General features: G+C 45.2%; 1 protein-coding gene across 5 annotated transcripts in view; it reads left to right on the plus strand.

The window, feature by feature from the left end:
* The window catches only part of PFKP (phosphofructokinase, platelet), an 82,311-nt gene that overhangs the window by 17,336 nt on the left and 51,473 nt on the right, over window positions 1–13,502 (plus strand). For all 5 annotated transcript variants that reach the window (XM_032765349.2, XM_032765356.2, XM_075062214.1 and 2 more), the window contains exons 3-4: window positions 7,908–7,985; window positions 13,116–13,305. In XM_032765349.2, the coding sequence (XP_032621240.1) occupies window positions 7,908–7,985; window positions 13,116–13,305 (268 nt within the window). The remainder of the gene's footprint in view (window positions 1–7,907; window positions 7,986–13,115; window positions 13,306–13,502) is intronic.

Below are 13,502 nucleotides of genomic sequence, written 5' to 3' on the forward strand. Positions count from 1 at the left end.
CCCCCCCCCCCCCCACTGCGGCAGCTAACTCTGCCTGGGAGCCCGCCACAGCTCTCATCCACTGAGCACGCCAGCGCTGCTCTAATTCTCCCGCCGCCTAGTTTACCTAAATGGTTGCACCGGCCCTGCCTGTTCTTAAATTTACCAAAAATGTAGAAATATTTCTGTATATGACATTCTGGGGTGCAATCCAGACCAGTGAGGGGTTATGTCACCCTTGCCGTCAGCTTGGAGTGCCTCACAGTGCTTTGCTGTTGTAGCTCCCAACCCGGACATCTCACAAACAGTATGCAGGTTACACAGCCCTGGTCCAGCAACCCTGGCCCCAGCAGCTTGTCAGCAAACACCAGCTACTCTTGGTCTTCCAGCAGCCTGGGGTTCCACTTGCAGGTGACCCCAACACATGGCCAGTCCCAAATTTCCCCCCCAAAAACATGTATTCTGAACTGTCCAGCCCTCTTCTGGACAGTCCCGGTATATTAGGTCCATTGCCCATCTAAAGGGAGCAATAAACAACAGTTTGCTACCCTAAATGGAGTTAAATTCAGTTTAAACCCAACACTGGATTAGTTTGGATTAATGAATAAAACAAGCTTATATAACTTCAGGGAGATATGTTTTTAAGCGAGTACAGGTATAAGGCATTAAAGTTAGAAATGATTACAAGAGAAATTAAGATAAAACGCTTCCTAAACTTAACAAACAAGGCTTGGTTCAAGGTGAAGTTCTTGCCATAGGCTTCCAGCAACAGGGCTGACCAAACTTCAGGTCAGAATCTCACCCCAAAGTCAAATGGGCGGGTTTCTTTTGCCTTCTTCCCTGGAAGAGTGAGAGATGGATAGGAAGAGATAATTTGGAGGGGGTTTGCCTCTTACTTTTATAGTTGAGTCACCCTTTGAAATGCATTTTTCTGAGGGCAACCGCTAATTAAAATTCATTCAAACAGTAAAGACGGGTGGTGAAAGATTTCCCTCTGTTTGCTGAAATGCAGAGTTTTCTTGTCTCCTGTTTCCCCTTCTTGCTGTCTGAGGACACTGTTTACAACGTATATGTAAATTGAGGTAACTGCTCATTCCTTTGTTTAAGACTTGCTTGACCAGTTCTGCCTAATCATGTGGGTTTGAACATGTGCTACTAACATTAGTTAGGAAGAATTCATAACTTTACATATGATGTTGCTACACACATTTCATTATGTTGTTATTGACCAGCGAGTTACTAGTTTTCCAATGATACTTCACAGGCATATTTTATACAAAAATTATTACAGTGGCATGTAGGGTGTGAATGCCGGGATGCGTTCTGTCATACTTTAGTAGACCACTTAATACACTCAAATGTGTAAGTGCTGATATTCTGCAGTTTTTAGCTTTCTTAATGCCTTCCAGGATAAGGCAAATTGGGGATAATCGCAGATTAATTACTGTAGTTTGAAGACATGAATCTGTAGAAGTTGTGTGAGATGAATATTGATGTACAATGTAGTTACTGTAGCAGAGCAGGGATTCCAACAGAGAGTAACATTCGATCTGGTTTACACTTGTGTAGGTCTGGAATACAGAAGCATATGATTTGTTGTGAGTAGGGGACATGCCTATGAGAGAGGAATCTGCTTGTAGTTCAATCCTTTCAACATTACACTGTAGGGGTGGGCAAACTTTTTGGCCCGAGGGCCACATCGGGGTTGCGAAACTTTGAGGCTGTACCTCTCCAAAAAGCCTGGCCCCCACCCCATATCCACCCCCTTCCACTTCCCGCCCCCCTCAGCACCCCCGACCCATTCAACCCCCCTTCTCCTTGGTCCCCTGACCACTGCCTCCTGGGAACCCCACCCCTACCCACCCCTCTGGGATTCCACCCCCTATCCAACCTCCCATGCTCCCTGTCCCCTAACTGCCCAGACCCCTATCCACATCCCCGCTCCCTGACAGTCCCCCTCCTGATTCCCATCTCCTGATCCTTATCCACACCTCCCTCCCCCTGATAGGCCCCCCAGGACTCCCACGCTTATCCAACCCCCCGTGTTCCCTGGCCCTTGACTATCCCCCCAAACCTCTACCTCATCCAACCGCCCCCTGCTTCCTCTCCCCTGACTGATCCCCTGGGACCTCTGCCCCTTATCCAACCCCCCGGTCCTGGCCCCTTTACCATGCCACTCAAAGCAGCATGTCTGGCAGGAGCGCGCCTCCTAGAACGCTGCCTGCATGATGGCATGGCTGTGGGGAAGAGGAGACAGCAGGAGAGGGGCCAGGGGCTAGCCTCCCTGGCCAGGAGTTCAAGAGCTGGACAGGATGGTCCCGCGGGCTGTGGTTTGCCCACCTCTGCTGTAGGTAGTCACCAGGATGTTGATTCTTATTCTTCTTTAATTGTGTGTTGATTAATCATGCAATCATTTTTCTTTCCTGGGTGCATACAAATGCCTTAGGGTATGGCTACACTTGAAAATGTGCAGCGCTGGGAGTTACAGCTGTGTTTGTATAGCTGTGTAGGGACAGCACTGCAGTGTGGCCACACTGACAGCACTGCAGTGTGGCCACGTTTGCGGCATTTGCAGCGCTGTTGGGAGTGGTGCATTGTCGGCAGCTATCCCACAGAGCACCTCATCCCATTTTGGCGCTGTGGGTTGTGGGAAGGGGACGGAAGGGTGCGGGTCATTCCGCTTCCTGTCCCAACGCCCTGTGGTGCATCGCTACACATCCCAGCAGTTTCGTGCCATTGTGAGTCTGCAGCGTGATTTCTGTTAGAAATGGAGCCCGAGATGCTGAGGACTTTCCTGATGAATGTCGCCAGCACATCACATTTGGCAGTTGAGCTATTCCTTCAGCTCCAAAGTGACAGTGAGGAGTCCGACGATGATATCGATTCGCCTGACGCGTGTGACACTAAATTGCTTGTGGCAGTATCGGACGTGCTCAGCACCGTGGAACGCCGCCTTTGGGCTCGGGAAACAAGCACTTGGTGGTGGGGTCACATCGTCTGCAAGTCTGGATACGAGCAGTGGCTGCAAACTTTCGATGAGACAAGCCACGTTTCATGAGAATGGTGCTGAGCTTGCCCCACCTGGGAGCGAAGGCCGAGATTGAGAGCTGCCATGTCGTGGAAAGGGATGCTATTGCAGTCTGGAAATGGCACTCAGACGCTACGACTCGGTCGTTGACCATGTTTGGAGTGGGAAAGTCAACGTTGGATAGTGTTGATGCAAAGGTTGACAGGGCTTAATTCGCATCCCGCTAAGAAGACGTGCTTTGGAGAACATGAGGATCTTGGGATGCTGTTGCACCAATGGTTTCCTAACTGTGAGGCGATAGATGGGATATTTCCTTTCTGGACCACGTCCACCTGCAATCCGAGTCATTAACGGAGTATTTCTCTGTGGTTCTCCAAGACTTGTGGGTCACCGTGTGGTTTCCACTGACATGTTACACAGGCTGGCTGGCAAGGTGCATGATGCACACATTTTCGGAACAGGTGCCTATTCGGAAGTGCAGGCTGGGCTTTTCCAGCTGGAAGTAACAGTCAGGGGACGTCGAAATGCCCACTTGTGATTTTTGGACCCCGCTACCGTTATGCCATGCTTGACCGATACGGGAAGCTTGACAGGAGCAAGATGGTTTCAACTACGGCTGAGCTGTGCAGATACTGTTGTAGTGTGTTTTGGCCGTTTAAGGGCGCTGGAGGTGTCTTTTGGGAGCTAGACTTGCGGGAAAGCAGCATGCCCTTTTATTCAGCGTGCTTACCCTCATAATATTTATGAGGGAAGGGTGAACATTCAGTGGGAAGACCTCCGAGTTCAGCCTGGAGCGATTTGCACGCAGAGGAGGTACTGGAGTCCAGGCACAGGGCCTTTTCAAGGGATTATGGATGCCTTAAAGAGCAATTTGAGGTGAAAACCAACGATTTTGGTGCCTGCACAGGGTTGAAGTGCAAGTAGGTTACATGATTTGCAGTGCTATTTTTCCCTTGGGGTACGGTCTGTTTTATTGTGATTGCATTATAAACTGTTTTAAGCAAGAATTCGTTATAAAATACGAGTACAAAGGGAAGAGGAAGATAGGGTGCTGAACTATACAGTCAGAGGTTTGAATATGTCTGCCTGAGCTGTGCATGCTGCTTGCACTTTTAAGGCTTAAGTTGCCTCATGGTGCATGGGGTTGAGTGCATAGGGAGGTCGAGTTCTCGGGTGGTGGGAAGTAAGGTTTTGGGGGGCGCTGTTGTGGTTGGTCAGAACCATGAATGCTGGAGAAGGGGGTTTTGAGAACAGTGGGGCACAAGGGAGGAGTTTGGATGTGTGGGGGGTTAGCACGGTCAGTGATCTGCTGCATGAGGCTACAGTGACTGCATGCAGCTGTTTGGCGCGCCAGGAAGGCTTATTCAACTGCTTTGTGCTTCTCTGTGGCCATTCCTTTTCCTGCTTGTGTTTCCTCCACTGATGCATTTTCTCTCTCCAGTCCTGCAGTCTCTTATTCTCTCTGGCATACTGATTCATAACTGCTTTCACAAATCTTCTTTGTTTTTCCTGGTTTCCCTCTCAGTTCTGTAGTCTTTCATCAGTCCTGATAGGGCTGGAGATTCAAGACGACTTAAAAAAAAAAAAAAAAAACAGAAATAAAACATTATTACAGAGCTGCATTGTTTAAATCACGTGAAGGAGTTGTAGAGTTTGTAGCTCATTTACACATAGCAAAATAGCAAGAAGAAGCCACAGCAGCAAGACATGGTGAGTAATGGAATGAGTGATTATATGATCTATGTTTCTGCCGCAACTCACCTGGACAGGACTGCTTGAGTCGGGCTCCTGGGGTTTCTGTGCATGGGGAAAGGCAGAGCAGCTGGGGGAAAGTGCCTGAACAGTATCCTACATTTTCCAAGGATTTCATCTTGCAGATATATCTTGCTGTGTTACCTGGAAGAGCAGGAGGGTCTTCTACGCATGTGATTCCGCCCTGATCCTATGCAGTTTGCTGTGTGCAACAATGGTCCCCCACCCTCGCGGCACAGTGGCGCAGATGTATTAGCCGACTGGCAGGCCACGGTGGCTCTCCCTATAACTTGCGCAAGCGCATTGCCCACGCTCTGATAACTTTTGAAGAGATTACAGGGCAGATTACACAAGTGATAGACCAAATCAATGGGTATTCCACGTCTAGGCATGCAAGTTGTGCGCCATAACCCCCCCCTCCCAAACATTTCCATTCTTAAATAAAGCTGCTTACCGGGAACACTCCTCTGCTTCTTCATCACCAACAAGTCCAGCTGGGCTGCGCCTGCTGCTTTCTCCTGGCTTGAGGAGTCTGGCTGCATGCCCTGTACTCCAGGGTGTCTCCCACCACCTCAGGAGCCTCACTCTCGGTTCCTCTACACCCGCCCCTCCTCTCCTGCTCTGAACTGTCCATCGTGGTCCTCGGATTGGCAGTGGGGTCACACCCAAGTATCGCATCCAGCTCCGTGTAAAAACAGAGGTCGTGGGGCAGCACCTGACGGTGGTTTCCCTCACCGTGGCTTGCAATAGGCCACCTTCGAAGCTCTTTATTACGACCTGCAGACCACGTCCCGATCTCTGGCCCTTTTGCAGCATGGACTTGATATCTGGCCCATAGGTATCAATCATTTCTACGGGCCTCGGGTGCACGCTGTGACATGCACAGCTTTTCCTCAACCCCAAACACTGGATGAGGTCCTGCAGCTTGCAAGTGCTACCGCTGGGCTTTGTTCTTGGGGCATGGAGGCATGGTCAGTGATTGATTGATTGCACTCCACACCTGGCTGAGCAAACAGGAAGGGGATTTTTAAAATTCCCGGGGCATTTAAAGGGTGGGTCACCTGAGCCCAGGGCAGTGGAGTGTGAAACGATGAGCAGAGTGGCTGAAAAGGTATGCTGGGATACCTCCTAATACCCTGGAGGCCAATAACAGCGCTTTTGGTGGCCACACTTGATGAGCAGCGCTGCATCACTAGCCAGGGAGTTGCAGCGCTGGCTGTGCTTTGCAAGTGTGTACACAGAGTGAGTTGCAGCGCTGTAACCCCATCACCAGCGCTGCAACTCTCCAGTGTAGCCAAGCCCTCAGAAGTATGCTGTTTGCAGTGTTGTAACCATATTGTTCGCAGAGAAAGACAATGAGTGGGGGCAGGTAATGTTTTTTTATTGGGCCAACTTCTGTGGGTGAAAGAGACAAGCTTCTAAGCTTCACAGAGCTCTTCTTCTGGTCTGGAAGAGGTAACCGGAGTGTCACAGCTAAGGGTATGGCTACACTTGGAACTTCAAAGCGCTGCTGCGGCAGCGCTTTGAAGTGTGTGTGTGGTGGGAGCAGCAGTGCTGGGAGAGAGCTCTCCCAGCGCTGCATGTAAACCACATCCTTTATGGGTGTAGCGTGCAGCGCTGGGAGCCGCGCTGCTGCCCTGATTACATTGACGCTTTACAGCACTGAATCTTGCAGCGCTCGGGGGTGTTTTTTCACACCCCTGAGCGCGAAAGTTGCAGCGCTGTAAAGTGTGAGTGTAGCCATACCCTAAATACAAGGTGGGACAGATTGTTAAACATACGGGGTTAATGAGTATTGTAAGAAACCTCTTAAAATGAAGCTGTCAATTAACACCGCTACAATCAGAACAAAGAAGGGCTAGTAGATTACAAATTGTTGTAATGAGCCATAAAACCAATGTCTCTGAGACTGTGATTATTAGTGTCTAGTAGAGTTATGAATTTAAGTTATCTGTCTTGTAGTTTGAAGGTGTTGTGCAGGTTTCCTTTGAGGATCAAGACTGGTAGATCAGATTGTATTGTGAAAAATATTTGTCTATGGATGATAGAGTGTTTTTGTCTTTTATCATTTTTCTGGGTGAGTTCATTCGAGAGCATAGTGATTGTCTAGTTTCACCCATATAGCTGTTGTTGGGACATTTGATGCACTGGATGAGGTACACCACATGTCACAATAAACACATGTAGGGGTATTGATCATTATAGCGAAGATATGTCGGCAAGTTTTCCATCTGTTTTTCTGGCAGTGTGTGGTACTGTTCTGAGTTGGTGTGTTCTGGCCTCTGGGGAGCTTGCTTCTGATGATGAGCTTGGAGATGTTGTGGGGTCTTTGGAAGACTAGGAGAGGAGTTTGGGGAAAGATTTCTTTCAGGGTATGATGCACATCAAGTAAGGGTTATAATTGCTTGATGATACCCTGTGTGGATTCCAGTTTGAGGAGTGTGATCAGTGGTTTTTTTGTTTGTTGTTTTGTGTTTTGTATTGAACATGGTGGATAAAAATCAATGATATAAAAAAAATCGGAGTTTTTTTTTTTAATTACATCAGTTTGTTTTTATAAAATGCTTTTTGAGGAGAAAACCTATCTAAAGATCGTTTAATTAATATACATTATAGCTCAAAGATATCTCATCGTATGCATGCCATTCATCTTAGTGGAGGGTTAACTCAGCAATCCAGTGATGAACATTTAATTGTCAGTATTATTAACTTTTTCATTGTTTATGTAAAGAAATGAGAGGGAGGATCACAGATCTGCACAGTTTATTGAGAGCAGTGACTCACATCAGTGCCACAAGTAGTGGCTTGTGGGAGATGCCATCATTTACCTTCAAATCAAGAAGAAGCTAAGCTTCATAAGCCAACAGGGCCCATAGGTGCATTCAAGTATCTTAAGAAGCCCGTTAGAGCCAAGTGGCACACATCATCAAATTGTGGACATCAACACAATTTACTGTGAATAGTTTATAATTTTTATTGTTCATGTAAACGGGGCTAAAGTTGGTGGCGCTTGGAAGAGTACTACTATCTAAAATATATGCATATATTGGTAAATATAGATAAAAATGTACAACATGACCGTCACCCCAGTAGTAGTAATATGCAGAATGACATGTCAGGTTTCTAAAATATGTTTCTCTTGTCTCAGGGTTACCAAGGTATGGTTGATGGAGGTGACAACATTGTTGAAGTGTCGTGGGAAAGTGTTTCAAGCATCTTGCAAGTGGTAAGTACTGTAAAAAACAGAAAACAAAGCAAAGCTCGGAATTTTTAACCTTGAAGACCAAGGCCAAGAATTTCAAAAGTAGTCAGTGATGCTGACTGGCTCCGTTTTTGGACATCCAAGTTCAAATACCTGTTGATAGGGCCTGATTTCCAAATAATTGATGCACAGCACCTTCCAAAAATGAGACCTCTATGTGGTACTGTATATCATGCCAGGCACCTAGAAATAGTAACCCCTTTTGAAAATGTAGATCTTAGATTTTCAAAATTGGGTGCCCAAAGTTAGGCTCCTAAACGCATTTTTAGGCATACACATTAATCAGGAGTGGCAGAATTGTGCCCCAGAGGTTTAAAACAATGTCATATTAGTACCTATTAGGGAAGTGCTGTGTTTTATGTGATACCATGGAAGCTGTTCACCAATAAAAGTAAACATTTACATTTTTGAAATTTATATGCAAAACAGTTGCTAAAAATGAAACCATTATATGTGGAGGCTAGTGCACATATCTGGTTGGGCTCCTTTAACCAGATCATCGTGCAAAACAAGATTGTGCTGTAATTACCTCTCTGCAATATTTCTTCTTCATAAAATAGCTCTCATTTTCACTAACACATAAAAGAAAGAAAGATGTTGCTTGCCGGCTGTTCTGTTCTTTTCTGTCCTATTCTAATTTTATTTTGCAAAAATAAGTATTTTGAGGGAATGGGTAATTTTTTTTCTACCTGGTTCATAATTCTGTTTCTGAATAGAGACAGCCACTATTAGCAGCAAATAGGTCACATACTTCTTTCACTTAACACAGACTCTTGTCTATTATCATTTCTGATGTTTCTAATGTGAGTCATTTTACTCATTGTTTCCATAGTGACTGGTTACTTTTAGAATCATTTCAAGTGTGTGTTTGTGCTGCACTCTCACTCATGGAGACAGGTTTCCCAGCTATCTTCCTCACTTTCATCTTCCCATTATCAGCTTGTTATGACTTTCAACAGGTACGGGCAATGCCAAGAAATGGTTTGGAACAGGAAGTACTCGGTAGTGAGGCAGTCTGTTTCAGATGGCAATACAAACTGTACAAATTCCAAGCTCAAATTTGGGTTGGGCCTGGCTCAGATTTCTTGTTTTTACTCTACGTAGGAAATGATTATGAAACGCTGAGGTAATAATCTCCACATCTTCTGCTAGGAAAAAAAAAATCTTCTGCATTACGTTAGTTACTTTTTAGAACGCATTAGAAATACAGCAAAACTATAATCAAGGACAATAAGCTTGTATAAATGACAAAAAAGATATACTGATTATATATTTTCTGTGAAGCTTGCTGACAGATTCTAAACGGATTTTAGACAGCTAACAAAGGCCTGGTCTACACTACGCATTTAAATCGATTTAAACAGCGTTAAATCGATTTACCGCTGTACCTGTCCACACTACACGGCTTCTCTATATCGATATAAAGAGCACTTTATATCGATTTTCTTACTCCTCCCGACAGAGGAGTAGCGCTAAAATCAATATAACATATCGGATTAGGGTATTGAACGAATCGAGTAGCGCTCTCGGCGTACTCCACAAGTGCACCACGACGCTCGAAACAGCAATCTGACCGATCAGGAGCCGTAACAGAAGGACCACAGAAACTGAATTCATTTCTCGTTGCCAGCATTGGAGCCCGATCAGGCACGTGCGACAGGTCCACAAATCCAAAAAGAGCTCCGACTATGACTGAACGACGATACTGGTACGATCGCTTTATGGACAAATCTGTCTATCATAGTCCGTTACAGAACAAAGCCAAGGGCAAAAAAAATCCCGTATACACATGCAGCGACAAGCGAACGAAGCCAGACAGACCATGAGCACTCATGGAGCGAGGGTATGAGGCTCATATCCACAGTCCCAGCGTCTCGTTGAAGATTGCTTCTTGGCTCTGAGCTCCCGTCTGTTAGGTTCAAACACGTGTGGCGTGGTTCGGGAATAGCTCCTCAGTTTCTTTTCCCCCACCACACACGTGAAGAAAGGGAAGAATTTCAGTTCTTTACTTCTATCGTGATCAACCTATGTGTACTGAATGCTCTGGGTAGACGCGATGTGCAGCAGTTGAGAGCCCCCCAAGGTATTGCTTCTCTCCTCTCTGGTGGCAGAGGGCGTAGGACTGGTGACTCCTCAGACCCTGATCTCAATGCTTTTTTACTGATATGGGCGCCTGGGTAAAACGGCTATTCGTTGGGGTCATCCCAGTAGATAGGAGCAGAACGGCTGTACGTTTCATCATAGCAACTGGGGCTGAGGTTCAATCAGCCCGTCTTCGTATAAGAAAGATCTTTACTGCCGGCTCGTCATTATCAGCCATTGCTGGGCTGTCCTCTCCGCACGCTTATGTTCTGCTGGACTTCATGCCCGGGAGGCTGCCTCCCCTCATTTTATTCACTAACAAGTCTCTGTTGGCTTATTCCTGCTCTTTATATTTATGACACAATGGGGGGGACAACTACCACGGTCAGACCCAGAAGGTGGGGGGAGGGAAGCAACGGGGTGTGGGTTGTTGCAGGACACCCTGTTGAATACGACACGGAGCAGCTGTGCTCTTGATCCTTGGTCCTCTAGGACATTGCCCTATTTTGCCAGGTATGATTATATTTAGAGACCTAGAGGAGGGATTGACTTGGGAGCTGTCATTCCCAGTTTTTGCTTTTGCGCCTACGGCCGATCCTCGCCAGCGGCACTCCTATGCAGTCAGTTCATGTAAGAGTGGGAGGAGATAACCGTCTCTCAATTGTCCAGTTTACTCCGCAGTGACGGATACAGAACGACTGGTAACCAATCTCCTATCATGCCAAAAGCGAAAATTGAATGCTGTGTTGTGCGCTTGGCAGTATCGCTTTTTGTCGCGGATCAGTACACATACGGTGCTGGAAAAAAACATCAACCTGCGGGCTTCCAGGTTGCTGTTGACTATGGACGCTCTGATGAGGATCAGGGAAAAACGTAGAGCGAAAGAATTGTCGCTGTTGTTTTCCGGAGGAAGGAATGTGAGACATTTACCCAGAACCCCACGCATATGATTCACCAGAAATTCCAAAGTGCGGGGGACTGTGGGAACTATGGGTAGCTACAGACTAGCTACCCACAATTGCACGCTTTAGAACGACGCTGAGCCTTCGGACCATGGACGCACAACGCCGAATTACTGTGCCTAGTGTGGCCGCGTGAAATCGAATTTATAATATCAGTTTTATGAAACCGATTTTAGCTAATTCGATATTATCACGTAGTGTAGACGTGGACAAAATCATCCAGAAAACAAGACTTGATGTTCAACTACCCAGACGTCTGTTGGGAAGATAATACAACAGGGCACAGATTATCCAATAAGTTCCTGGAATGCATTGGAGACACATTTTATTACAGAAGGTGGAGAAAGTGACTAGGGGAGAGTCTATTCTAGATTTGATTCTGACGAACGGGGAGGAACTAGAGGTGGAAGGCAGCTTGGGTGAAAGTGATCATGAAATGATAGAGTTCATGATTTTAAGGAATGGTAGGAGGGAGAACAGCACATAAAGACAATGGATTTCAAGAAGGCGGAACCCTTAGAATACTCAGGGATTTGGTAGGTAATATCCCATGGGAATGAAGTCTAAGGGAAAAAGAGAATTCTGTGAGAGTTGGCAGTTTTTTAAAGAGACGTTATTAAGGCTACAAGGGCAAATTATCCCAATGCATACGAAAGAGGAAGTATGGTAAGAGACCACCCTGGCTTAACCAGTAGATCTTTAATGACCTGATCCTCCAAAAAGAGTCATATAAAAAGTAGAAGTGTGGAGGGTGAGAGCGATTCCAGAGGATTAGGAAAGGGCAAGTATAGTACCTATTTATTAAAATGGGAATAAGGACAACCCAGGGAATTATAGATCAGTCATCTTAACTTCGGTACCCAGAAAGATAATGGAGTAAATTATCAAACAATCAGTTTGTAAGCACCCAGAATAAAATAATGTGATAAGTGACAGACAACACAGATTTGTCAAGAATAAATCATGTCAGACCAACCTAATAGTCTTTTATTTGACAGAGTAACAAGCCTTGTGGTTTGAGGGGAGGCAATAGATATGATATAACTCGACTTTAGTAAGGCTTTTGATACAGACGCACATACCTTCTCATAAACACAGTAGAGAAATATAGCCTAGATGAACCTACTGTAAGGTGGGCACCCAGTAGGTTGTAAAAGTGTACTCAGAGAGTAGTTATTAATGCTTCACAATCAGACTGGACAGGCATATCAAGTGAGTCCCTCAGGGATCTGTCCTGGGTCCAGTTCTATTCAAAATGATTTGGCTAATACACTTATAAAGTTTGTGGATGATACCATGCTGGGAGGGATTGCAAGCACTGTAAAGGACAAATCTTGGCAAACTAGAGAAATTGTCTGAAATACATAGGATGTTGTTTAATAAGGACACATTCGCTTTGGAAGTCACAATCACTTGCACCAATACAAAATGGGGAAGGACTGCCTAGTAGGGAGTACTGCAGAAAGGATCTGGAGGTCATAATGGATCACAAACTAAATATGAGTCAACAGTGTAACACTGTTGTAAAACAAAGCAAACATTCTGGAATGTATTAGCAGGAGTGTTGTAAGCAAGACATGAGAAGTAATTCTTTCACTGCTCTCAGCACTGATAAGACAGAGTATTGTGTCTAGTTCTGGGCACCACATTTCAGGAATGATGTGGACGAATTGGAGAAAGTCCAGAGGAGAGCAACAAAAATGATTAAGGGTCTAGAAAATATGACCTGCAAGGAAAGATTGAAAAAAATGGGTTTGTTTAGTCTGGAGAAGAGAAGACTGAAGGGAGACAGGATAACAGTCTTCAAGTATATAAAAGGTTTTCTTATCTACCACGCTTGTTTCCTGCCTCATTGCCTGATATGCATGTACCATAGTTTTTAGAATGTAATTTTCCTGGAGATTTGGGTAGCTCCATATTATTTTCTAGTGTACTCCCATACTCTGTTTTGTTAATATTTTCTTAATTAACAAATCAACATAAAAATTAGTAGCAATTTACATAACATATAACAAAGATAAATTAGAACTGATTTATTTCCTTTTTCCAGGGAGGGACAGTTATTGGTAGTGCACGCTGCAAAGAATTTCGTACCCGGGAAGGCCGTTTGAAGGCAGCTTTCAACTTGATTCAGCGTGGAATCACTAACCTTTGTGTGATTGGTGGTGATGGTAGTTTAACAGGCGCTAATCTCTTTCGTGAAGAATGGAGTGGACTTCTAGAGGAACTGGCACAAAGTGGTAAGTTTGCATCTCTGTGAACATGTAAAGCTCTTACTCCTTCTTCAGCTGTTGAAAGAAAATGATATGTTGTTACACGCAGAAAAGTTACATTCAAATAATGTTATTTAGCTTGCAAAGTCAACCATGTGAAAATTAGGAAATGCTAGATTTATGATTGTGTACACATAACTTTCCAGTCCCCTTGTGCATCCATC

Source organism: Chelonoidis abingdonii, chromosome 2, assembly GCF_003597395.2.
Source record: "Chelonoidis abingdonii isolate Lonesome George chromosome 2, CheloAbing_2.0, whole genome shotgun sequence".
Taxonomy (NCBI): Eukaryota; Metazoa; Chordata; order Testudines; family Testudinidae; genus Chelonoidis; species Chelonoidis abingdonii.